The following is a 24,756-nucleotide window of genomic DNA, read 5'->3' as shown; positions in this document are numbered from 1 at the left end:
TACTTGTAAGGTTGTTCACCAAAAAAAAATCTGGATAGTCTGGGTTTTGGTGATTTAAAAAAAGTAGGATCCCTAGAATCTGGGTCAGATTCTTTGATATGGGTTAGAGAATCCATGATTTAACCAGCCGTTATTCCCAGTGGAGAAAAATGTTGGGGGAGCTGGGGAGGCATTTTATACCTGATCTCTGCCAAACTTGCAGGGAACATACTCCAGACTGTCCACTAAAGACCACCCAAATTTCAGGAGAATTGAACCCTGAGGTCCAGTTCTATGGGCTCCTGAACAAGCTGCCCCAGCCATTCTCCATTGTTTCCTATGGAGGAAACATTTGCAAGGCTTTTAAACTCGACACCCCACCCCAACTTGGGATTCTCTGGTTCAACGTTACTCCCTTGAAAGCTTATTGTTGTCAAACCAGAGGATCCCAGTGTTGAACCAGAGAATCCCTTTAGTGAAACAGAGTGGGGCAGCACTTGTTGAGCTGTGGAGTTTAAAAGGCAGCCAGCAGTGGTGATGGCAGCTTGAAGGGGCTCTTTTGGAGCTAGGAAAGGGAGGAGGTCAGAATGGAATGGGTATTCACTCTACCTGCTGCTTCCTCCCCCACTCCACCAGCCTCATGCTGCTCTCCTGTAGTGGTGTGGAGCTTAGCTCCATTTGTGCTGCTACTCTCTTGCTGCCACTGCAGCTGCCTGTGGCAGCTGCTTACAGCCAGATAATCTGCCCAGTGACTCCAGGTGAAGGGGTGTGCACCCCCAAAAGATTCAGGTTTCCCGAAGCAGGGAAAAAATCCAGCAGCAGCATGGAAAGGAGCATTTAAATCTCCGCTGGCTGGATCAGCTGCTTGGCGGCGATTTCCCCAGCCAAGCAGCTGATCCCGGGGTTTAAATGCCCCTTTCTGTGCCGCTTTGCAGCAGTATGGAAAAGGGCATTTAAACCCCTTGACCCGAAGCTTCCCAAAGCAATACGAATCACTTTGGGAAGCTTCGATTCAGGGTTCATTGTGAATCAGGTCTGAGTCGGGTACTTCATCCAAATCCGAAACCCCTGGTGCCTGGATGTGATCCGGGATTCAGGCATATGATCCAGTTTAACTGGATTAAGCCAGATCAGCATAAATATGGCTTTTAAGATGCTTGCTGAACTGAACTTGGATCGCACACTTCTAGTTACTTATAATTATGTCAGTATGCTTGAAGCCAAAATAGAATTGCCTGACAACACCATTCCCTCCTCCTCCAACTCAGGAGTTCTTCTGTGATGGTGCTAGACAATCAACCTGAAAAATAGGCTAATGGGTACCCTCTCTGCCTTTGAACCCTTGATTCTTACTCTCTTTGCCTCTGTCATTAACCTGATACCTCTTGTTTTTTCACTTCAAAATAGCAAAGCCAGTCCAAGTCCACCTGTGAAAAATCCCAGCGCAGCAAAAAATCCAAGGAACTGAAGCCGAAAGTCAAGAAGTTGAAATACCATCAGTATATCCCACCAGACCAAAAGCAAGACAAAGGAGCCCCTCCCATGGATTCCTCTTATGCCAAAATCTTGCAGCAACAGCAGCTCTTTTTGCAGCTCCAGATTCTGAATCAGCAGCAGCAACAGCACTACAACTATCAAACCATCCTACCAGCTCCACCAAAGTACGGGTTCCCACATAATGGTTTTTTGTTCTTTTGCATTTAATGAGAATTAGAGCCGTAGTTATCCAGCTGCTCAGCAGCAAATGGGACTTTCTGCAAAATAAGACAAAGGTCATGCTACACTGCCTGCTGTTCTCTTTTTCCAAAGACTATTCACCCTTGCAGTTAGTCACATTTGCTCACATCCCAAATCTAGAGAGGCGTGTCACTTGCCTGTTTCAATACTATCTTATTATGTGAATGTGACAGAGTTACCGAAGACATGGTGGAGTCGGGCAAAATGGTCAGTAGGTTCGAAGGTATATGCAGGTTGGCTATTTAGGTAAGCACTTCAGAAGAGTATGGCAGTCTCACTTTGTCTCCTTGTTTCCCCTCTCCCCAACAAACCTGGCTATGTCCAGCAACAGGTAGTAGCTTCAATTCTGGCTAGAATTTCTGTGGGCAAAAAGAAAGTAAGCAATCTTTGCTGTTTCACCCCTCCTACAACAGACCCAAATGCCTCCCCCAAATGCTGGTCCTGGGAGATGCGGGGAGTGGGGGGGATCCTCAGGAATGGCTTGGGGAAAATCAGAGATCTCCTGAGGGAGAAGGGAATCAGTGACAATTGTCCCTCTATTTGTCCATGGAAATTTTAGATGAGATGGAAGCCAAATACTGCTTGTATTAATGGCATATGGCGATCAGCATATATGATTCATCGTGTAGCTTTCTGCTTCATTTGGCAGCATATCTTACTGCTTTCACAATAAGCAAAATGAGGGTGACTGAGCAAAATCCCTAATCTTACTAAAGTGCTGCAATTTTTAACAAATGCATTCCATAAGTGCTAGTGAGCAGCGCACACTGCAGCTGCCTAAAAGAATTTTCCTAGCAGTCCCTGAGCCAGGAACATTTGTATTGCTGTATGTTACAAACCAACATCTTGAACAGACCTGAGAATGGTTTTAGCTTCCCAGTGATGGGTGGGGAACGGGCAGCAGGATCAGGTCTACCGTGGAATACTCAGCTCACCCTTTCCTTCCCCCTCAGGCCTCCTGGAGAGCAGCAGAGTGGCAGTAGTGCCCCGCCCATGCGTAGTCTCTCTACAGCTGTCAGCAGTACCTCTTCTGTTTCTTCCAGTTCTAACGGGTTGATGCGTCAAAACAGCAGCACTCCAGCAGGCAAGCCAGGAACACTCCCTACTAATTTGGATGATATGAAGGTGAGCTCTGGCTGCTGTGACCATAGCTGATGTAGAACAATTTTTAAAACGTGTTTTTGCTACTAGTAGCGCTGCAGTTATTTAGCGCTAGTGTTATGATAGCAGATGGTTGAATAAACATTGCCTAGTAGTTAGTGTTGGACTAGGGTCTGGGAGAAGCAGGTTCCTTTCCCCACTAATGGAATCTCACTGAGTGACCCTGAACCAGTCATTCCCTCTTATCATAATATACCTTGATTGTTGCCTGGATAAAATGAAGATAGGGTCCAATAATGTTGTAAGCCACTCTGGACCCCCAGTGGAGAGAAAAACTGTGTGTGGGGGGGATCTAAATATGTAAATACATATATTTCTGCTTTAATGGTAGACCTCTGGGACTGATGCTAATTGGCGCATGGTGATTGTTTTGTTACTACCATAAAGGTATTAAAAACTGGAGGGGTTTGATTTAATTCTAACTCTGTATGTTAGGTGGCAGAGTTGAAGCAAGAGTTGAAGCTGAGGGCACTGCCAGTGTCGGGTACCAAGACAGATCTCATCGAGCGGCTCAAGGCCTATCAGGAGCAGAATGGTACAGCTGGCCGTGCAACCACTGCTCCAAAGCCCAACTCGGCAATTCTCCCCAAAGCTGCTGAAGTGGTGGTAGCCTTCCCAGCTGCGAGGCTGGGGACAGGGCCAGCGCTGGTTAGTGCGGGTATCACTTCAGCAGAGGTGGTTGTGGCCACAGTCGCTGGCAATGGTGTGATGAAGTTTGGCAGCACAGGTTCCACTCCTCCTGTGTCTCCCACTCCCTCTGAGCGCTCGCTCATCAGTGGTGGGGACGAGAACTCAGCCAGTGGGGATGCCTTTGGAGAGATGGTAACTTCTCCTCTGACTCAGCTTACCCTGCAAGCGTCACCAGTGCAGTTTCTGGTGAAGGAAGAGAGCTCCAAAGCCTCCAGCTGTAATTCAAATCCCATATCTAGGATGGAGCCCTGCATCAACCGCATCAAAGACATGGAGACCCAGGACAAAGACCAAATGTTGCAGGAGAAAGATAAGCAAATCGAGGAACTCACACGCATGCTAAAGCAGAAGCAGCAGCTGGTAGAGATGCTGAAGCTGCAGCTGGAGCAAGAAAAACGGTCTCAGCAGCCTCTGCCAACCGCAGTGGTTGAGGAGGAAGGCGCAGCTCCAGGCCCAGAGCCGCCAGCTTTTGGCACCCACATCAAGAATGAAAAAAGATTTGTGAGTTGCCAATCTGCAGGGCAGCCCAGCTGCTCACCTGACCAAGTAAAACCCACACAGACCACTAGCCAAATGGACACCTCGGATTCAAGCTCTGTGCCAAAGAAAGCAGTGATTGTGAAGCAGGAGGTCCCAGCAGCTGCAACTGAGTCGTCATGTCAAACCTCCCGTTTTTTCCTTGGCCAGCAAAGTGGAGGCTTGAGTGACCTCATCAAAGGAGCACCTCCCCCTACACTCATCACAGATTCCACTGGTACTCACATAGTGCTCACAGTGACCAATCACAATGCTGAGAGGCAGGGCCTCTCGCATCAGGAGAAAGTGGAAAGTGGTTCCTTACCACTGAAGGTAGGCATGTACAAGTACTTTGCACCTGTGGCTTTTGTTTATCCAGAAAGTGGCTCTCAAATAATGAACCAACTCTCATCATATTGAATACTTCTTAAGATTGATCACTATTATGCTGGTAGTGTTCATAATTACGTAAACCAAGCTGACGTCATATTTTGGAACAAGTTGGTCACTTACAAAGTGTATTTGGGAATTGTCTTTAGGTAAAGCATTGCCTTAGTGCATTGTGCAGGTTTGGTCTTTTTTTTCTTTTTGTGAGCTATAGCTCAGTGGCTCTGCATTTGCTTTCCCATGTAGTGGCCTTCAAGTTTAGTTGTTAGTAAGTAGGAGCAGCACTCAAAAGAAGTCCAAGGACTCTCAACAGAGCCACAGTTTGTAAGAGAAACAGCAGTATTGTGGCCTACTTGAGACAGGGAATCAGTGCTTTGCACATAGAAAGTAATAGGTTCAATCCTGGCGTATTCAGTTAAAAGAACATAATGTAGCAAAGTTGGCAGAGGCCTCCACCTGAAATTTTGATGAGCTGCTGCAGCTCATGGAAGATTGAGTTGGATTAGGTTGGATGGGCTAGCGGTAAGACTTGGTATAAGGCAACTTCATGTCTTTGTAAGATATTAACTAGATTTTGGTCAAGGAGCTAAGCTGCCTATTACAGAGGTTGGTGGTGTTTGAGCAGTGATGTTGCTGTAAAGGCAGTGGCTGTTGTAATTACAAAAGATTCCCAAGAGTGTGGAAAGTGGAGAGGCAGCTGGTACAGTGGAAGGGTATGTTTGGGATAATGGTGCTCTTCGGGATTGGGGCATAGGCAGGCAGACTGTCACCTCTGTTGGCTTCAAACTGGCTCTCCAGCCAATGTCTTTGTTAAAAAGTACATGTCCGGACACTGGCTCTCTCCTAGCCACTAATTCTCCTTTACGTTAAACCAGTGTATATTAAATGGTATGAAATTTGTCCATCCTTCAATATACAGGAGATCTCCTTTGCTTCCTCCCTCCCTGCATCTAGTAACCTTGTCTGTATACTCCCCACACTGTGGCTTAGCTGCCCAAGTCTAACTGCTACATCCCTCTATGCATCTTTTACACTGTAGAGCCAGAAATGGCAGGCACAGGCTGGGATGTGCACTGACATCAACAGGGGGATGTGCCTAAGGCTCAAACTAGACATTACAACTTTTAATGAGCTGGGTCTTGGTTCCCTACACATGTGGATACTGCATGTGCAGCTCCAAAATGGGGTAAATAATGCTCTCCCAGGCTGTTTCAGCTCAGCAAGATGATGTGGGGGAGAAGGCAAGAGCCCCTTCCTCCCCCCCATTCTGTGGTCCTGACTGAATCTGCTGCTCTTTAAAAGGCAGTTCCCCAGAGCTCTTGTGGTAACTCATTAAAAGTTGTAACACGTAGTTTGAGCCTTAGACATACCCCTCTGTTGATGTCAGTGTACGTCCCAGCCTATGCCTGCAGCTTCTGGCTGTTAGGAATGTTAAAGTTAATGGAGGTGGGTTCTGTTAAAACTCGAAAGTATTTGCGTCTGTTTCAGGGAGTCTCATCACCTTCTGTGAAAGCATCAAACCAGCAACCTGTAAGCAGCTCTCAGCCATCTGCGCAGCAGGCGCCAAGTGAGCCTGTCAAGAAGGTAACTGACCTCTGATTCTGGTTCCATTGTGGAGTGGGTGGCAGAGGAGAGGGCGATATATATAAACTGACTACTGAGTATAGGACTTGCAAGGAAGATGTCCAGGCTGCAGTGGAGTGGATGATTCACTGGAAAGAGCAGTTACATCTCTATTGTTCAGAGGTTAAAAATGCTGTTTGTTTCTGGTGGGTAGTCATGCTGGTCTGTAGTAGAGCAGCAAGGTTCGAGGCTTGTAGCACCTTAAAGACCAACAAGATTTTCAGGGTATAAACTTTTGAGAGTCAAAGCTTATACCCTGCAACTCTTGTTGGTCTTTAAGGTGCTACTGTCTGTTCACTGACATTACATATTCTTTGGTGTGGAAGTGGCTGGTTAGGATGCATTAGCAAAATGAGCTATAAGCATTTGTTAAGTCAGCTGTGTTTGAATCTTGGCTTCTCTTCTTTACTGTGAACTTGTTACAGCTGTCCTGTAAGTTGAGCTGGAAGTGTTCCTTATAGAACAAGGATATGGAGACTAAAAAGGATGAGTTGTAATGGAATCAGTCAGAATGTGCTACCTGAGATCCCTACAAGTCTATCTCTTAGCCCTTCAGGAGGGAATGGAGGGACATTTCTCTCCCCTTTCCACTGTCCATGTAAATGAAGGCTGGGATACCTACTGGCCCCATAACAAATGCTGCCTCCTAGTTCACTGCTTTACTTTTTCCTATAGGAATATATGGCAGCCATTGACATATATTGCAGAAAACAAGGGGGTGTGCTCTGGGATACCTGTGGGGTGGAGGCTACACCTGTTCCTTCCAAACCATTAAGAATTCATCCTTCTCTGACTGGCCCTGCCCCCATCCTGGATGCTGTTCCTTGGTCATGCTGTGTTGGAATGTTGAGTAGCTATTACATGATTATAGAACATGTGCATGTGTGTTCAGTGTGGAGATGTAATGGGAAAATAAAAGAACCCTGATTATCACAACAGAGAGGCGGTGTGCTGTAGTGGTTACAATGATGGACTAGGATCTGGAAGAGAGGTTTGATTCCCCACTCTACCATGGAAGCATGTTGTGTGACCTTGGGCCAGCCACACCCTCTCAGCCTAACTTTCGTCACGGGGTTGTTGTGAACATAAATGGAGGAGAGGAGAATGATATAAGCTACTTTGTGTCCCCCTTGGGGAGAAAGGCAAGATAAAAATGAAGTAAAGTAAATTTTTGAGCCTCTTGCACTCAAAACTTACTTCTCACTAAAAGCTGGATTTCTTGTCACCAGTTCAAACTGCTTCAGTATAGTTGGTGCTGTGTTTTTCATTTTGTGACCATAGCAAACAATTTATAAAGTTTTGGAAGAAATTAAACATCTCTTTGCAATGAATAGGCGATCTGTGAGCTTGTGTGGCTCTGCTCTTTATATTCTCAACAATGCAGTATCTGGACTTTTCCATAAGTGTCGGATCCAGATTCCAGAGTCAAGTTTGAATTAGTGTGTGTGTGTGTGTGTGTGTGTGTGTGTGTGTGTGTGTGTGTGTGAGAGAGAGAGAGAGAGAGAGAGCGTGTGTGTGTGTGTGTGTGTGTGTGTGAGAGAGAGAGAGAGAGAGAGAGAGAGCATGTGCACACCTGTTAAGGCTCAGAAATGGGTGGCCTTGAGAAAGGCTTGTGGGAACAAAACTTGCATCCCTCCTTGCTGCTCTGCTGCTTCTACTCCTCTGATAACCATGCCTACCTTCTGCTTGTCTTTTACCCTCCAAGTCTTTCCTAGTACATTCTCAAGGATACGAAACCCCAAACAATAGAACCAAGAGTAGGATAGTTATTTTTGTTGTTTGCATCCAGAGTGTGTTTTCAGCATAGAATCCATGTTGGCAAAGAAGGAGGGTGCCAAGCTTTGCTTGGGTGCTCTGGAATCCTGTCGAGGCACAGCATCACAAGCCATCTTGATTGCCAGTGTGGATCCTCCTCCTCTAATTAGTAAGTCTGGTCTTTATCTTCTCCTGCTCAACTTTGTCTCTCTCCATAGGGTCAGAAGCCAAGTCCTCCAGTGGTCACTGAGCAGTTCCCTCAGACAGTCTTGTCTTTCTCAACATCTCCCAACTTGCAGCCCTTCTACCTGAACGGCTTCCACAAAGGACCTTTGAAAGCCAGTGTTCCCGGCAGAGCTGGCCAGCCCAGTGTACCCCCAAAGGTATTCTCTCAGCAAGCCTCACTAGGGGGAGTAGACCCAAACACATGTTAGTGGACTGATCTGTAGGGATTTGTGTTCCTTTACCACACTGACATGCAGCTACTTCTGGCATTGTCCTTAGTGACAGGGTCAAGAGGAGAAGATGAGGTGTACATTTGTACACTTGCCTGTTCAGAGCTTTAGTGTCAGCCTCTTGCAAGCTTTCACAACTAACAACCAAGGCTGAATGGAAACTGGGAGAGATTCCCCCCGCCCACCCACCCCCACACAAATGCATTTCTACCTTGTTTGTTAGCTTGGAAGGGAGGGGGTTGTTGTGCAAGGGAATAAAAATGTACATCCATTCAGAGTGAAAGCAGAGAACTTGCCTTCCTTCTGTCATCACATACCCAAATTTGACTGCCTGCACAATATCATGTTGCTTGCATATGTGATTCTTGATTGTCAAGGATTGCCTTGGGAATATTCCCATTTTAAATAGGTGGTAAACTATGTGCGGTAAAGGAGGCCAGGTTTGAGGGATGTTTTGAAATTTCCCCATTATTCCAGACCATCTGCATGTGAACATTTTGTTAACAGATCTATACTAATGAAGATTTTTAAAAAAAAATAGTAATTGGGCGCCCTTTTAAAAACCAGCAGCATCTCCTGAGTGTTTTAGAGATGCATTTGTCCTGAGGATCCTGCCATGAGGTGCAAACTTGTTCCCCTTTTGATTGTGGCCTCGCTTTGCTCTCCCTGAGTATCCCACTGCGCAGATGTTATCAAAGTACCTTTTGAGCAGTTTACGTTTTGCAGAATGTCCAGTTGTCTTACAGAAGAGCCAAATAATGATGCTGGGATATGGTGAGAATAGTAGAGCCATGAGTTTCCCCTTGTATGTCTGTGACAGTCTTTGACCCCGTTTACATTTCTGTTTTAACCTGGTTGTTCATCTTCGTTCTTCTGTGCCTCCACACATGGGGACTGCGCAGGCGCAGGCCAGCCGCCGGAGAATTTTCTAGAGCTTCCAAGGCTCCGAAGGGGCCGTTTGTCGCGCGCCTCAGCGACCGTCTTCCCGCCCAAACGGTCACGTGATCCTACAGCGACCAACGGCCCCTTCCCTCAGTTCTCTTCTTGCCGCCGCTTGGAGAGAACGTGAGCTTCGTTGCTCTGTGCTTTTTTGTGCTTCGTGCTTTATTCTGACTGATTGCTTGGCTTTTGACTTCGGACTTCGTGACCTCGACTATTCTTCGGATCTCGTTTTGGACTTTGTTGTGGACTCGGTAATTTGACTCGGACTGTTTTTGACCTTCCTTTCGCGTGCCCCTGAAGATGGCCTCAAAGGCTCTCTTCAAGCATTGCCTCCAATGCCACACGAAAATGGCCAAGACCGATGGCCATGAACTGTGCCTGTTCTGTTTGGGGGAGACCCATAATGTGACGGCCTGTAAAATTTGCCAGGGTTTCACCAGCAAGGCCCGGCAGGAGCGCAAGGCCCGACTGAACTCCTCCCTGTGGCAGAAGGTCATGTCCGGAGGCGCTCCGTTGCCCTCCTCCAAGGCCGGCCCAAGCCCCTCTGCCGAACGGCATTCCAGAGCTGGCTCAGTGGCCTCCGCGAGGTCGGGGTCGAAACCGCGTCCCCCGAGTACCTCGGCGTCGAGAGCGGCCTCTCCAGCGCAGGGACCGGTGCGGCCGCCCCGTAGCGCGTCATCTACCAGGTCGGATCCGAGACCTGCGTCGGAACCGAGGGTCCTGGTACCGAGTCCCCGGTCGGAACCGACGTCCAGATCGGTTCCGATGAAGCCTAAGAGGTCGAAGCCGAGGTCCCCTTCGAAGGCGAGGAGCGCGTCGGTTCCGAGGTCTTCTTCGGAACCACCGAAGAAGAAGAAAAAGACCAAGCACCATCGGTCGCCGCGTCCCGCTCCTCAGGAGGAGGTCATCGTGCTTCCTCACACGCCTTCCCCTCATCTGGGCTCCCCGGAGCCAGAAGACATCTCCGTTCCGGTGCCGGATCCGATGGCCTTCGAGACGGTGCCCGCAGAATTCTCGTCGGGGCCGGAGCCGAGCCCGCACCGTCGGAGCCGACTATCGCTTCCCCTTCGGTCGCCGAGGCTGGAACCGAGCCCGTCTCCTCGTCGGAGCCGTCCGTCGCCTGCCCGTCCGTCTCCACCTCCGGCCGGTCGTGAGCGGCATGGTTCCGGGGACAGTGTCCGATCAGTCCGGTCCACTGCGTCCCGGCATCGGCAGGCTTCCTACCTCCCCTCGCCATACCGTTGCCAATGGGAGGGGGCACCTGCGGGCTTCTCCGTGTCGGAACCAAGGCCTTCGACATCGAGGTCGGCGTGGGCTCCCCCTCCGCTCCAGGTTCCGGAATCCCAGCTCGGTTCCGATGAGGAGGATGGGGAGAGCTTTGGCGGCTACCAGTCGGAGTCCTGGTCCGAACCATCGCCGGCTGAGGAGCTAGTGCCATCTGCGGACTCGCCATTCGAGGACCTCCGCATCTACGCCGACCAGATGGCAAGGATGGCCAAGGCTCTCGAGATGGACATCTCTTCGGCAGTCCCCCAGACCAAGGACAAGCTCCTCAAACGCATTTACGGGGACAACCCGGCGTACGTTGGCTTCCCCATGCTCGAGGGTATTGAGGAAATCGTGGAGAAGGTATGGCAGGTGCCCTGTGATCAGCCTCCAACATCCAAGAGGATTGAGCAGCTCTACAAAATCAAGCAGGGTACCTGGCCGGCGCTGGTGAAACACCCTCCACCTTCCTCCTTGGTCACAGAGGAGTTCAACCCCAGGCGATCGGGTCACTCCTCGGTGCCTGCCGATAAGGAGGGCAAGAAGCTGGATGCCATGGGCAGGCGCCAGTACATTGTTTCTTCCCTGGGTCTGAGGATTGCCAACTATCAGACCATCATGGCAGGGTACCAGCTGTACCTCTGGGAGAAGTTGGCATCCTATACACGAGACCTCCCTCCTGAGCAGAAGGCTGTGGTGTCCCTGCTGCAGACAGAGGCTGTGAGGCTGTCTAAGCAGCAGATGAACGCTGGGAGCCACGCTGCTGACACTGCTGCTAGAGGTATGGCGTCGGCGGTGGTCCTCAGGCGCCACTCCTGGTTGCGGTCTACGGCCCTGTCCCAAGAGGTACGTTCCAGGGTGGAGAGCATGCCATTTGAGGGGGACTCGCTGTTTTCCAAATCGACCGACGAGACCCTGAAGAAAAAGAAGGAGGACCGGCAGACGGCGCGGTCTTTGGGTCTGGCTCCAGCGGACAAGCCCTCCTCCAGGTCACGGTACGCTCCCAGGTCTGGCCCTTACCACTACCAGGGCAGATACCAACAGCAGCGGCCGGGCTACCATCAGTATCCTGCCTACCAGCAGCGGCCTTACCCTCCCGCACAACAGCAGAGGAGGCGTCGGCCCTTCAAGCCTCGTCAGGCACAGCAACCGGCCCAGCAGAAAGACCAGCAGGGCACCGGGAGGCAGTACTGACGGGTCGCGCCAGCCGTATCCCTGAACTTTTCGGACAGACTTAGTCCACTCCTCTCTGAGTGGGAGTCAATAACATCTGACTCATGGGTCTTAACTATTGTTGAACTGGGATACGGGCTGGAGTTCGTTGAGCTGCCTAGATGCAGTTCACCCCTGACAGCTGTCAATAACACTATGGCCGAGCTGGATGCGGAGATCGTGTCGCTCTTGGCCAAGGGTGCTGTGGAAGAATTGCCCTATGAGGACTCTGTTAAGGGTTTCTTCTCTAGGTTCTTCCTGGTCCCTAAGAAGGATGGGGGTTTACGTCCCATTTTAGATCTGAGGGGCCTTAATGCCTTCCTCAAGGTGACCAAGTTCAAAATGGTTACGTTGGCGGCGGTGATCGCCTTACTGAAGCAAGGGGATTGGTTTGCGGTTCTTGATTTAAAAGACGCATACTTTCACGTGGGCATACGGAAGGAGCACAGGAAGTACCTGAGTTTTGTTTACCGGCATAGGGTTTTCCGGTATAAGGTGCTCCCCTTTGGCCTGTCCACTGCCCCACGAGTGTTCACTAAATGTGTGGCCCCTGTGGTTTCCTTCCTACGGGAAGAAGGCTGTACCATCTTTCCGTACCTCGATGACTGGCTCATCGTGGCCGAATCGGAGTCTAGGCTGGTGCAGGACATTGGCTTGGTACTTAGCACTTGCCAACGCCTGGGGCTCCTGGTGAACTTGGAGAAATCCAAGCTGGTGCCCAGCTGCAAGGTGTCCTACATTGGTGCGCTTTTAGACTCTGTGGAGGGTAAGGCCCTGCTCCCCTTGGAGAGGGCTCGGTCCCTAAGGGGTCTAGTGTCCATGTTTAAAAGGAACCGGTTCCAGTCTGTGCGCACTATCCAGTGCTTACTAGGGCATATGGCAGCGGCCACCTCTGTGGTGCCTTTCGCTAGGCTGCGTATGCGCCCTCTCCAGAACTGGTTTGTGCGGAGGTATGATGCTCTACTGCACCCTCCGTCCCTCAAATTCTCTATCCCGAGGGTCATCCTCTCCTCCTTGGACTGGTGGCTGTCTGACGACAACTTGTTTAGAGGGACCCCTTTCGGGTATCAACACCATGACATCACGGTTACCACTGATGCCTCTCTGTTGGGATGGGGGGCTTACTGTGGTGATGTGTCGGTGCAAGATGTCTGGTCTGACAGGGAAAAGACCCTCCATATCAATGTGCTTGAACTAAGGGCCATTCGTTTCGCACTTGTGTCTCTTACAGCACTGCTGAGAAATCGTCATGTCTTGGTGCAGACGGACAACACGACTGCCATGTACTACGTGAATCAGCAGGGGGGCACAGTGTCCATGGCCCTGTGCCGGGAAGCCACACTCACTTGGCAGTGGGCTATCAAGAACGGCGTGTCGCTCCGTGCTATACACGTGGCTGGGTCAGACAATGCCCGGGCAGATGCCCTCAGCAGGGCCCCGTTACTAGACCACGAGTGGGAACTGAACGGAGAGTGCGTTGGGCCGATCTTCCGGATGTGGGGTCATCCAGTGATAGACGTGTTCGCCACTGCGGCGACCACCAAGGCCCACACGTTCTGTTCCAGGGCAGGGAGCGACCCCCTCTCTATTGGGGATGCCTTCCAGTTTACGTGGACGCAGGGCTTGCACTACATGTTTCCTCCGTTCCCCTTGATTCCCAGGGTCCTGTGCAAGATAGAGGAGGACGGGACGGACTGCATCCTGGTGGCCCCCTTCTGGCCACGGCAGGTTTGGTTCCCGAAGCTCCTGCGGATGTCCCAACGGACATATGTCAGTCTGCCCCCTCGGCAAGACCTTCTCCTAAGCGGGAGCCTGGTCCACCACGATCCCAGGAAGCTGCACCTAACGGCTTGGCGGATCGTTCCTCCCCGATAGGTTTTACTGACGAGGTACAGAGGGTCCTCCTGAATGCTCGTCGGCCATCCACTAGGCGCGCTTATGCGGCCAAGTGGCGCAGGTTTGAGCTCTGGGCACTTGCCAGAGGAGTGGTGCCTGACAACAGTCCCTTGGGGGTTGTGTTCGAGTATTTGTGCCACTTGCGTGGCCTGGGCTTGAAGGCTTCCTCCCTCAAGGTCCACCTGGCAGCGATATCAGCTGCTCACACCCGAATTGAGGGTGCTACGGTGTTTTCTCACCCACAATCCCGCCAGTTCCTTAAGGGCATGTACAATCTTTACCCACCTGTGTCAGCGCCAGTGCCTCAGTGGTCGCTGTCCTTGGTGCTCTCACGTCTCATGTTGCCTCCATTTGAACCTATGGCTACCTGCCCCTTGGATATGCTATCCTACAAGGTAGCATTCTTGGTGGCCGTCACATCGGCCAGAAGGGTCAGTGAGCTGTCTGCACTGCGGTCTGACCCTCCCTTTCTTGTGTTTCATCCCAACAAGGTGGTCCTGCGTCCCTGCCTCGGGTTCCTGCCCAAGGTGGTGTCCGCCTTCCACCTCTCGCAGGATATCTCACTGCCTGCATTCTTTCCTCAACCTTCCTCTAAGGGGGAAAAGGCCCTCCATTCCCTAGACTTGAAGAGGGCCCTAGCCTATTACCTTGATAGGACAAAGGAATTCCGCACCTGTCCTCACCTGTTTGTATGTTTTGGGGCCAAGGACAAGGGTAACAGGGCTTCCTCGCAGACCCTGTCTAGGTGGATTGTGACGGCCATTAGCAAGGCCTATTCCCTGGCAGGGGTGGCTTGCCCGCTCCATGTCAGAGCCCACTCCACGCGGTCCCAAGCATCCTCTTCGGCACTCCTCAGGGAGGTGCCCCTGGTTAACATTTGTAAAGCAGCCACATGGTCCTCTGCAGACACCTTTGTCAGGCATTACGCCGTTGATGTCAATGCGGAGCAGGATGTATCTGTGGCCAAGGCTGTCTTACACTCCCTCTTTTCCTGAGGGAGTTTTGGGTATGACTTTCTTGACGTACCTGTTGGGTACCCTTGAGTGAAAGTGTGTATATATGTACCTGGGGGTGTGTATATATGTAAATATTGAATATTTAGGTGTCCTTACACAGTATTTTTACATAGATGTATATATGCATATCTATTTATTGTTGATCTTGTTTGCTTAATAAAATTGTGTTGGACTTCACCCCCGCCTTCCTTATTGTGTGAAGCTTGGTACACTCCCATGTGTGGAGGCACAGAAGAACGAAGATGAAAACAGGGTTAACATACCTGTAACTTATGTTCATCGAGTTCTTCTGTGCTGACACACAACCCTCCCTCCTACCCCGCTGTGAACTCCAATGCACAATACTGTGATGGCTGTAACGGATATTGGTGTTTTTAAGGTGTTATGGCTGAAGTGTGTTGGTCAAGCGGCGGCAAAGGAGAACTGAGGGAAGGGGCCGTTGGTCGCTGTAGGATCACGTGACCGTTTGGGCGGGAAGACGGTCGCTGAGGCGCGCGACAAACGGCCCCTTCGGAGCCTTGGAAGCTCTAGAAAATTCTCCGGCGGCTGGCCTGCGCCTGCGCAGTCCCCATGTGTGTCAGCACAGAAGAACTCGATGAACATAAGTTACAGGTATGTTAACCCTGTTTTATCTGTTGCTGCTGCTCTTCTTGTAAAACAGTTTAGGGGTGGCAGTTTCAAACAGCATTTACATCCATTTATGAACCCTAAATGAATCACTATGGCCATTTCAAGCAGCACTGCTTTTTCTGGTATGGGAAGCAGCTACCTCTCTTCCCTAGGCGACCATGGATTTTGCATTTTTTTAACAAAAATTGGGACACAAAATATCACAATAGAAATATAACATTATAATAATAGGTGTAGGTGATCTGAATCCCATGCTTTTTTTAAACAAAAGAGTAAACCTCTAGGCCCTTCCCTTGCAGAGATATGAGGAGAAGGCATACCTCCACAACTGAAGGGGCTAGAGAATTATTATTTTCTTAATGAAAACTGGAAATTCAGAGAACTTGCTATGCCTATTGTTATAACATTATAGGTCTAATCTATACGCGTTCAAAGAAAGAGAATGCCCTGGAATTGGGCAGAAAAATAAAAAAGTGGCACTCAGAAGTGCTACGGACATTTCAAGCAGTACTGTGCGTGCAGTGAATGGGAAGTACATTGAGAAGTTGAGTACGGGAAAAACAGTTTTTCAAAAAGAGGCTCAACCCCACATTGCAAATAGGGCACAAGTGGCTTTGTCTGATAGCAAGTGGCAGCAAAACTGCTCATTTCTGAAATGACTCAAAAGAACCCACTTGCAATCTGTAGCCAAAATGGTTTAGAAAAGCTTTGTGAAAAGGGCCTAGGTGAACGCTGCAAAGCGAATGGACAGTACGAGCTCCATGTTCCGTGTGGTGTGGCTGTCTTTATATTGCATTCTTACAGTATTCCTAAGTAACATGGGCTGCAAGTGTTACCTCTCAGCCTAACACCGTAGTGAACAAGTAGGTGACATACAGGGTGAAGACTCCTGTCATGCAACTGTCTACAGCTGTGAGTCAGATGAAGTGCTGTGCTTTGTGGGTCAGAAGAGTTCTTAAAAAGACTTTATTTTCCATTTTTAATTTAACCAATTGTCACAAGTCTTGTACCCACTCCTCCCTTCCTTCACCCACCCTAACCCCAACTACCCCATCCTTTCCAAAATTCCCCCCTCCCACAACAGCCCACAAATATACAGAAAAACTTGAATCATACTAGAAACAGTACTAAAACCTCACTAGGAGGTGTAAACTCCAGCAGTACTGTTGGTACACAGTGCAAAGAGAGCGTTGTGCCCTCAACTTGGAGGTCCCTAACACTTCTCGGGGGTGAAAGAAAGCTCTCTCCCCCCACCTCCCCGGCTGGGAAGATATATCTAAATTGAGTCCAAGAAGGGTTCTTGATTGTATGTTCTTGAGTGCTGTGGAGTGGTGGGTGGGGTAAATTATAGCAGTGCTCCCAAAGAGGAAGCAGGAGATGTTGCATCAGTAGCTGCTGCTGATTCATAGAAACTGTTCATTTGAGAAGACTGTCCTTGGCTTTTCATTGCCTCTCTTGCCCTTTGCCCCTCCGATGCAGCTTCTCTCACAGCAAGGATCTCCATCTCCTCCATCTCCCTCCCAAATGGAACTTGAACAGCAGAACTCCAGTTTCTTTGCTACTCCGCCACCATTGCCTCTCCCTGCTTCCTCAGTGTTGATGAAAGAACCCCCAGGTTATGAAGAGGCTGTGAAGCAACAACCAAAGCCCCCTGAGGTGAGAGTGGCTGTGGTCCCTTGACCTGTCAGGAAAGTGCATACAGTGCTGGTGTGTGGGAGGTGGGACAAGTGTGGCCCGAGGATTGGACTGGTCTTGGTCTGTCATAGATTGCAAGTGGCTATCCTGGCTACTGTGTGGGTCGGATGTTGGTGCCATTCTTGCTGGGTGAATTTATATCAATATCTGTAATAGGTGAATGAATGTTTTGTCTGACAGATTAGCATTTGTTAGGAGATGGAATTTGCCACGTGTCCTTTGAATGTCATGTCTAAACAAGCATGTTCCCTTCTTTTTCAGGAGAATGGCTGTTCAAGTCAGCAGATGGATGACTTGTTTGACATTTTAATTGAACACGGAGGTAAGAGGTGAATGAGTGTTTTATATCAGGTATATCCTGGTTTACTTTTTTCTGATGGTCTGTGGTTTGTGTGCATTGGGGTTGGCCATCTGGATTAATGCACTTAGGAGCCTCTGTACCAAGCAGCAGAAGCTTTAGTGTTTTCTTAGTGCTACAAAGGATACACATTCAAGGTGTCAGCCTGCTGGTAAATTCTTTGGGTCTACTAGTGCAGTATTTACAACTACCCTGAAGATGACCCGTGATGGCTACCTGAACTTTACAGCATGGGGTGCAGTAGTCATATTTCCTCTTTCAGTGGATTTAAGTGCATTTTCTTTCCCTCACAGAGATTTCCGCTCAATTTAAGGAGCAGTCTTCCCCATCAAGGAAAGATACCAGTGTTTCTCCGGGATGTCCTTCTCCATCCAACAGCCACCATTCCTCAGAGCTCTCCCTGCAGGTATCCTTGGGCCACACCAGTTCAGTTAATCCTTCCCCAGCAGGCAGGCTGGAAGACTTCTTGGAGAGCAGCACTGGTCTCCCCTTGTTGACAGCTGGCCCTGATGGACCTGAGCCTCTGTCTCTAATTGACCTCTACAGTGAAATGCTAAGCAGTTCAGCTATCCTGGACCATCCATCTTCACCTATGGACACATCAGAATTGCACTTTGCCCCTGAGCCCGCTGGGGGACCAAGTTTAGACTTGGCTGAGGCTAATTTGGACAGCATGGATTGGTTGGAGCTGCCAGGAGGGCCAGTGATGAGTCTCACCCCCCTCAGTACTGCAACTCCTAGCCTCTTCTCCACAGATTTCCTCGATGGACATGATCTGCAGTTGCACTGGGATTCTTGCTTATAGCTCTCTAAGCATGCAGACTGAAGGGAGCAGTACGGGTGGGTGTAGTATATGGGTGGGAGCTTAAGTGAAAGTGTCAGTCTACCTTAAGATTCCCAAATTACAACCTGCTTTTGTGAAATTAGACAGCAAAGGGCAATCACCCCGAGATGTCTTATGAATGATGGTTCAACCTCTGGCAAGCCACCGCCATCCTCAAGGCCTGTGGTGAGATCAGGCATGGCCCCTTCCCTCCAGTGGTCTGTCGCCAGCCCAAGTTGTTGGAGATTTTCAGCATTACAATACAGTAATGGGGCCAGGGTGGAAACTTAGTTTAAGTCCAGGCATCTGTAACAAGTTGGAAGAAATTATTGGAGAAGCCATCATTCCCTTCTGGCCTTGAGTCTTGTCTAGTTAGGAAGCATTTTTTTAAAAAAATCTGGCAAATGTTAATTTGATTATTTTATAAGGAAGGTGTCCTTAGGTTTAGAATATGGGATGTAGTTCTGGGAGTTTTTCTGGAGGTTTGGGGAGGAAAGATTACAGGGCTGAGGAATCTACTGCCCTTAGTTACATGACTGGGCATCTGCTTCAAGGAGCCTTTTTCTATTAATGCCATAGCATAGGTGCTTTTTTTGCCCCAATTCTGTGCCAGAGCCCAGGTAATAGCCACCTTTCCTTGGCTTGGGGAGTGATTCCTGCATGCAGTCTTTGTTCCTGACATGGTCCAACTAAGACGAGCCTGCCAGATGTCTTACCCCGCTGGTATTCACTCATGGCCCAGGCAGTGAGCGGACCTTCCTTTTTGGACCATGAATCAGCTCAAGCCAGCTGCCTGCCATTCACATTCTATAGTAATCGCTCAACTCCTTCTCCTTGGTAACTCCACTTGTGAGGCCTAGTCAACTAGAATATGTAGTTCATGAAACTTCTGGCCTTTTTGTGGCTTGACCTGTGGCAGCATACATAGCTGTAGCAACTCGGCTACACTTTGCAGTTTTGGTGCTTTTGCTGTTCATTTTTGACACCCCCCCCCCCAAGTTTTCTGTGTATGAAAGTGTAGCTTCTGTTGTTCAAGAGCTTGGTGTCAGGGGAAATGTGTTTTATGCACATTTGTGGATGTATTTCTCCTTGGAGAGGTCAGCTGACAGCTGCTCTGAGAAGCATTAAACATTAAATTGAAATAGGGCCTTGGTCAGAGCATGAATACCAACTTCTTATTAGAGGGAGGGGCTCTTTTGACTCGGTGCTTGCTGTGGAGCTAGAGCTTGCTTTGAGCTGCATGACTAACTTCTGTCATTACACAGAGGAAAGGAAATGTCCTGTAGCCATAGTTCTTGCTGCTATGAATGGTTCTAGTCCGCAGTCTTACCTCTTGGTATCTGGTTTCATTTATAGCTAGTGAAATATCTGTATATAGCCATGTAAAATTGCCTGTTTTGGAAAGCAAATGACATAACTCACCTAATTAGAAAGTGTTACTTTCCTTGAGCTCCTTCTATGTGATGATTTCTTAAGGAGACAATATTTCTAGCCTGTGGTTTGGTGGGAAAGAGGACTTGGTCCTTGGACTACCATTTTCACCTTCTCGCACATGTCATTCAAAGGAAACCATACTCTGTTAGTTCCTCTCCCGTTAAAATATGTCAGTGATACATTTTCAGGCACTGCTATTCCTCTCTGTGGCGTAAAGGAGTAGATTGTTCTTTTTAACTTTACAGGACTCCAGGAAGCTCTTCCATTTTTCTCTCATATTATAGAGAATATAACACATCCTATTTCCCTACTGTAATGTAGACTTGAAGAAGAGGTTGCAGTTATGTGAGTGGCCAACTGCATGTGAAGTATATTTTATCCAGTAAAAACTCCTAATTAGAAATCAGCTCATAACAGTGGCTGAAGGCCCTGTCTTGATCTTTGTATTCTTGCCCTTACTGCTTATCGTATCACTCAGTTCTGTGGCTAGTTTGGGAAGTTGGTTAGGCTTATGTGGCCTCATGGTATAGACAACCCGTGCAAAGGAAGCCAAGCCTTCCTATTTAAATAGAACATCTTTTCTCCCACTAAGAGTAGTAAATATTTGTACCTCTTAAGTACTCCTGGGCCAAGTGAGGGAATTTTTGGCGGTGGCAGCAGGTGGTATTTGTGCAGAATGGTGCTATCTCAACAGCTACCTGGCTTGGAGAAGGTAAGCATGTTCTCCTATAGTGTAAAATTAATTACAGCAATAAGGCAAACATTGACTACAACACTATGTTAAACTTAGCAACAAATTGTAGCAGGGCTTGTTCGGAATATTGCCCAGCTATGGTGGAATGGGAAAATCGAGATAGCAGCAGTTTCTTTTCATTATGTGAAAGTGGTAGCTTAAAAATAAAAGTTCCCTAAATTCTCCTTTTGTACCCACAGCCTAAATCACTATCCTATGAATCTGCCTGTAGTTTGAATGTACTTGCTCTTCTGCTGATAACCACGCCCTTGTATAACTTGTACTTGATTTAGCACGCACATTTCCACTATGCAGCAATGAAAGGGTTATCAGCATAGGCAACAGGCTTGGGCAGTGCTGTAGAATTGCGCCTAGAATAAACATGCAACTGGAAAAGGGCACGGAAGGAGCAGTTACTGGGGAAAGAGTAAACAAATCAAATTATTTTTTCAGTTACAGATATTTGAAAAATCCATTTTATTAAAAAAAATTGTGTTCTAGACTGTTTGTATATCTTATCTTTGGTTGTAGCACTACACATAATTATGGAGAAAGAACAGACTCTGCCTTGAACTTGTGCAATGAACATGGCAGGACATGTAAAAAGGCTGTACTGCACTGCCATGTATTTTCTAAGACAAAGCCTCATTGGTCACAGGTATGCTGCTGTGCACCATGTATTACTACCATGTCCTTGGCAGTTGTCCCTCTCGCTCATACTCCCCCTTTATCCGATGTCAGCTACCGCCCTCAAGAACAATTCAAGTACCTAAGTGGTGGTTTATTTCGCTACATAGTATGTAATTTCTAAATCATAGCCAACTAACAAGAGTACTGGATTTAAAACCTTCACATAACACTGGCAGGACTGCAAGGCTTATGAAAGATCAGTCCCATTTCCTTTCCTACAGTGAAGAACACAGTCACAAGATGTGCAATTTTATTTATAAACCAAAATGACACGGATCCTTCCATTTTATGAGTTGATTGTGCTCCCCCAACAGTGCTTCTATTATCACATGCACTCTATTCTCAACCCCCCACCCCTGTGTGCTCCTGTCCTGCAGCATCTGCTGCTGTCCTCAGAGATGCTAGAAGGTGCTGCTATCTTCCCTGAGCCAGCTCAGTCTTACCTCTACATCCTAAACTAAAAGGTCAAAATATACAGAGATTTCTGGATATAATTTACATCTTTTGGTCTCTTTAAAAAACTGCTCTAAACTAAAATGACATCAAACAGATTCTGTCCAGCTATGAACCACAGTAGATCACTACTAAGGTTGCTGCCACTACCATAACCACCTGATTCCCTTCACACAAGAACGAAGGCAGTTCATCCCAGGATTTTAGGCACTCAGTGGCAGAACTATCCCTCCATGCACTGCAATACCTGAAAAGTAGTCTGAAGTCAGACTGTCTCCCTTGCCAAGGCTGAAGGGTGCATCATACATCACAGTGGGTATACGAGGAGAACATTACACGAGCCTGTTTAATATCAGACTCATCTCTCAAAGAAAAACTCAGCAGGTAGCCTGGCCCTCTTCGTGTAGATGCTCCCTGGTTATAGCAAACTTAACAGCCCTTCACTATTTTTCTTCCCCTTCTACACAAACTTTTCAAATCTTCTGCAAAGGAAGAGGTGTTTGCTCCCCTCATATGCTGGGTTCAAGTAGAACTCATGACTCATACATGCTTGTAGTGATACCATGGAAAAGACAAGTTGAATAGCCAGTCTGAAAAAGAATACAACAGTGGAAACAATCTCCACCACCTTCAGTTTGCTCTGTACCAGCTCATTATAAAGAGCCTTTCCCTTAACAACGAGGGGATGGGGAATGCAGTGCATGAAGGGGCAATGGGCTGGTTGAGGAGGATCATATGCTGGGTGTTTGATGCCATCTAAGTAATCTAAACTGAATCCAATGAGTCACCCATCTATGTCCCAGCTAAACAGGTGGTGCTTCACAAGCATGTCTTGAACGCCTTCCTTCAGTGGTCTCTTCTCCTTCTCCTACAATAAAGTAAAGCAAGAGAGAGTAAGGAAGAAAAGTTATTGAACACTTGATGCTAAAGTATGTGTTCCTTGGTGCAAGTACCATACCCTCCCCCTGAAAGTAAGGGAGCAGAGGGACCTCACCAGCAATGGCTTAAACTTCAAAAACAGAGATGGGAGGAAACTTCCTAACCCTAAATTAGGATCAATATAAACAATGCTGGTGGAAGTGCTGTTAACTGGAAAGAGAGTGGCCCAACTACCCTGCTGTGGGATCCTGGGCTTACCTCTCTCTTGATAGGGAGTTCCCAGTCTGGTGAGAGGCTGAATGCAAACTTACTGAGGACTCTGTAACAGAATATGAGTTTAAATGAAGATTATGCATATGCTGCCATCAAATTCCAAGAAACCAGAATTAATAGGTCTGACATATTCAAGCTTACTTACCTTACTTCTGTTACCAATCTGGAAATGCTGCATTTTTATGTACAATTTACTTTTACAATTTATGCTTGTCTAATTCTGCTGATGTAAATCAAATCTTCAAGGAATGTGAACTTAATTAAACCCATTTATGATCAGCGTTAAGGAGAGGAGAAGCAAGGAAGAGATTGCAGATTGTTAAGAGGGAGGATCAGGAGAGAGTTTGTACCTTTTAAACAGTAACCACAGAGGAATGGACAAGGCTGCTTCTGTACAGCACCGAACCACCTTCAACAGATGGGCTGCTGCCTGAAGCAATTCTGCCTATACATTTGCAAGCTGTTCCCTGCAGCAAGCTTTTTTTAAAAAAATCTCAGCATCCCCATCACCTGAAGTTTGGGAATGCTACAGACCACTAGAGCCTGCTTGCGGGGAGGGTGGGATGATGATGATGATGATGATGATGATGATGATGATAATAATAATATAATGCAATTATATGGAACCTCAAGAATACTGGGAGCATAAGCAAAATCTTCCCCCTCCCCATGATCTATTCAGCTGTTAGAATCCTATTTTCCCTAGCAAAGGGAATGCCTCCCAGCCTACAGGAATTAAAGAAGTACCTTTTTCTGAAATTAGCAAATTATATGAGACTTGCTAATAGGAGGGACCAAAAAAACCCCAAACTTTCCACAGGTTTTCAGATTAGAAGCAAACAGCCCTGGTGAAGATGGAATGAGGCGCTGGGATGGCAGCTGATACAATTCCATGTCTGGAAGCAAGACAGGAGGAACTGCTGCCTAGGCAGGGAAGATAACAGAGAAAGAGGCAGAACCCCCATCTTCACAGTACTATGTCTGTGTTATGAGGCAGTCTGGTGTAGTGGTTAAGAGCGCAGAATTCTAATCTGGAGAACCGGGTTTGATTCCCCACTCCTCCACTTGAAGCCAGCCTTTTGACCTTGGGTCAGTCACAGCTTCTAGGAACTCTCTCAGCCCCACCCACCTCACAGGATGTTTAGTTGTGGGGATAATAATGACATACTTTGTAAACCGCTCTGAGTGTACATTAAGTTGTCCTGAAGGAAAGTATATAAATCGAACGTTGTTGTTATATGCCGTCAAGTCACTTCCAACCTATGGCGACTCTAAAGAAAGACTTCCAAAACATTCTATCACTAAAAGACTTGCTCGGATCTTGCAAAACTGATTCCTCTGTCAGGAAGCTAAAAAATTGCCATAGATAAGCAATTTTGATACCTTCTTTCTACCACAGGCAGGCACTTTTTTATTTGCTCCATTTCCTGGAGAAGAACTTGTCAGTGAGAGTGAGGGGAGGAAGAAGCTCAACCCACCTGAGCTCACACTTGATCTGTACCCAGCCAGGGCTGCGCAGGAATGACCAGGGATGGAACCATTTCTCCACTGACTGCAGGCTAGAGCACAATACCTCCAGCCACAGGTGCAGCACCTGCTCACTGCAAAACAAGGCACCAGGACAGTTTGTCAGCACCACAGAAATTTTCTTACATCCAAGTGAAAAAAGTAGGCTGCGTGATCTGTGCTTCTTCCCCATTTCTGAGGATATGTGATCTGCGCCTCTTCCCCACTTTCATTCCCTACTCTGTGCCAACAAAAGTAGCCTCTAACGAAATAGAATCTTACTTGAGTCCAATGCAGATGAGAGAGCGAAGCTTCACATCCATCTGGGCGTGTGCTACATCATGTGACATATTCACTGACTGCACGGCCTGCCAGGCAAGAAAGGGATTTATTTGGAAGCCTCGCATCCTCAAGCCTGATCATGTAACCTACTGCAACCAGCAAAACTCACATAACCACCATATTCCACACACACTGCTTGGTCTCTGGAGGCAGTGGGGAAAGGGACTGGGGCTGGCAGTTCTCCACAGTGCCACCTGCTGGAAATGCCTGGCCCTGATAGTTCTCTGGGCTAGTGTGAAAGGATATCTTGAACACACAGATAGCGTTCCTTCAAAAAGCCTTCTCAAGAACTCTGTAGTACATAA

At 48.0% G+C, this 24,756-nt stretch overlaps 2 protein-coding genes across 9 annotated transcripts in view; one reads left to right on the top strand and one right to left on the bottom strand.

Annotated features, from left to right (window-relative positions):
- The window catches only part of MRTFA (myocardin related transcription factor A), a 112,840-nt gene extending 92,166 nt beyond the window's left edge, over positions 1–20,674 (top strand). The window contains exons 8-15 of one of the 2 annotated variants that reach the window (XM_054988798.1): positions 1,387–1,640; positions 2,760–2,841; positions 3,313–4,416; positions 5,959–6,054; positions 8,067–8,231; positions 16,745–16,921; positions 17,222–17,282; positions 17,612–20,674. In XM_054988798.1, coding sequence (XP_054844773.1) covers positions 1,387–1,640; positions 2,760–2,841; positions 3,313–4,416; positions 5,959–6,054; positions 8,067–8,231; positions 16,745–16,921; positions 17,222–17,282; positions 17,612–18,123 — 2,451 coding nt within the window. In that variant the 3' untranslated portion in view covers positions 18,124–20,674. Of the gene's footprint in view, positions 1–1,386; positions 1,641–2,669; positions 2,842–3,312; positions 4,417–5,958; positions 6,055–8,066; positions 8,232–16,744; positions 16,922–17,221; positions 17,283–17,611 lie in introns of both variants that reach the window. The other variant, XM_054988797.1, reaches the window with a different exon arrangement.
- A 557-nt stretch (positions 20,675–21,231) lies between these two features.
- The window catches only part of SGSM3 (small G protein signaling modulator 3), a 36,411-nt gene continuing 32,886 nt past the window's right edge, over positions 21,232–24,756 (bottom strand). For all 7 annotated transcript variants that reach the window (XM_054988802.1, XM_054988800.1, XM_054988801.1 and 4 more), the window contains 4 exons: positions 24,392–24,477; positions 24,082–24,204; positions 22,589–22,649; positions 21,232–22,319 (listed from right to left, as the gene is read on the bottom strand). In XM_054988802.1, the coding sequence (XP_054844777.1) occupies positions 22,236–22,319; positions 22,589–22,649; positions 24,082–24,204; positions 24,392–24,477 (354 nt within the window). In that variant the 3' untranslated portion in view covers positions 21,232–22,235. The remainder of the gene's footprint in view (positions 22,320–22,588; positions 22,650–24,081; positions 24,205–24,391; positions 24,478–24,756) is intronic.

Source organism: Eublepharis macularius, chromosome 9 (genome assembly GCF_028583425.1).
Source record: "Eublepharis macularius isolate TG4126 chromosome 9, MPM_Emac_v1.0, whole genome shotgun sequence".
Lineage (NCBI taxonomy): Eukaryota > Metazoa > Chordata > Lepidosauria > Squamata > Eublepharidae > Eublepharis > Eublepharis macularius.
This window is presented reverse-complemented; position numbering and strand designations above follow the sequence as displayed.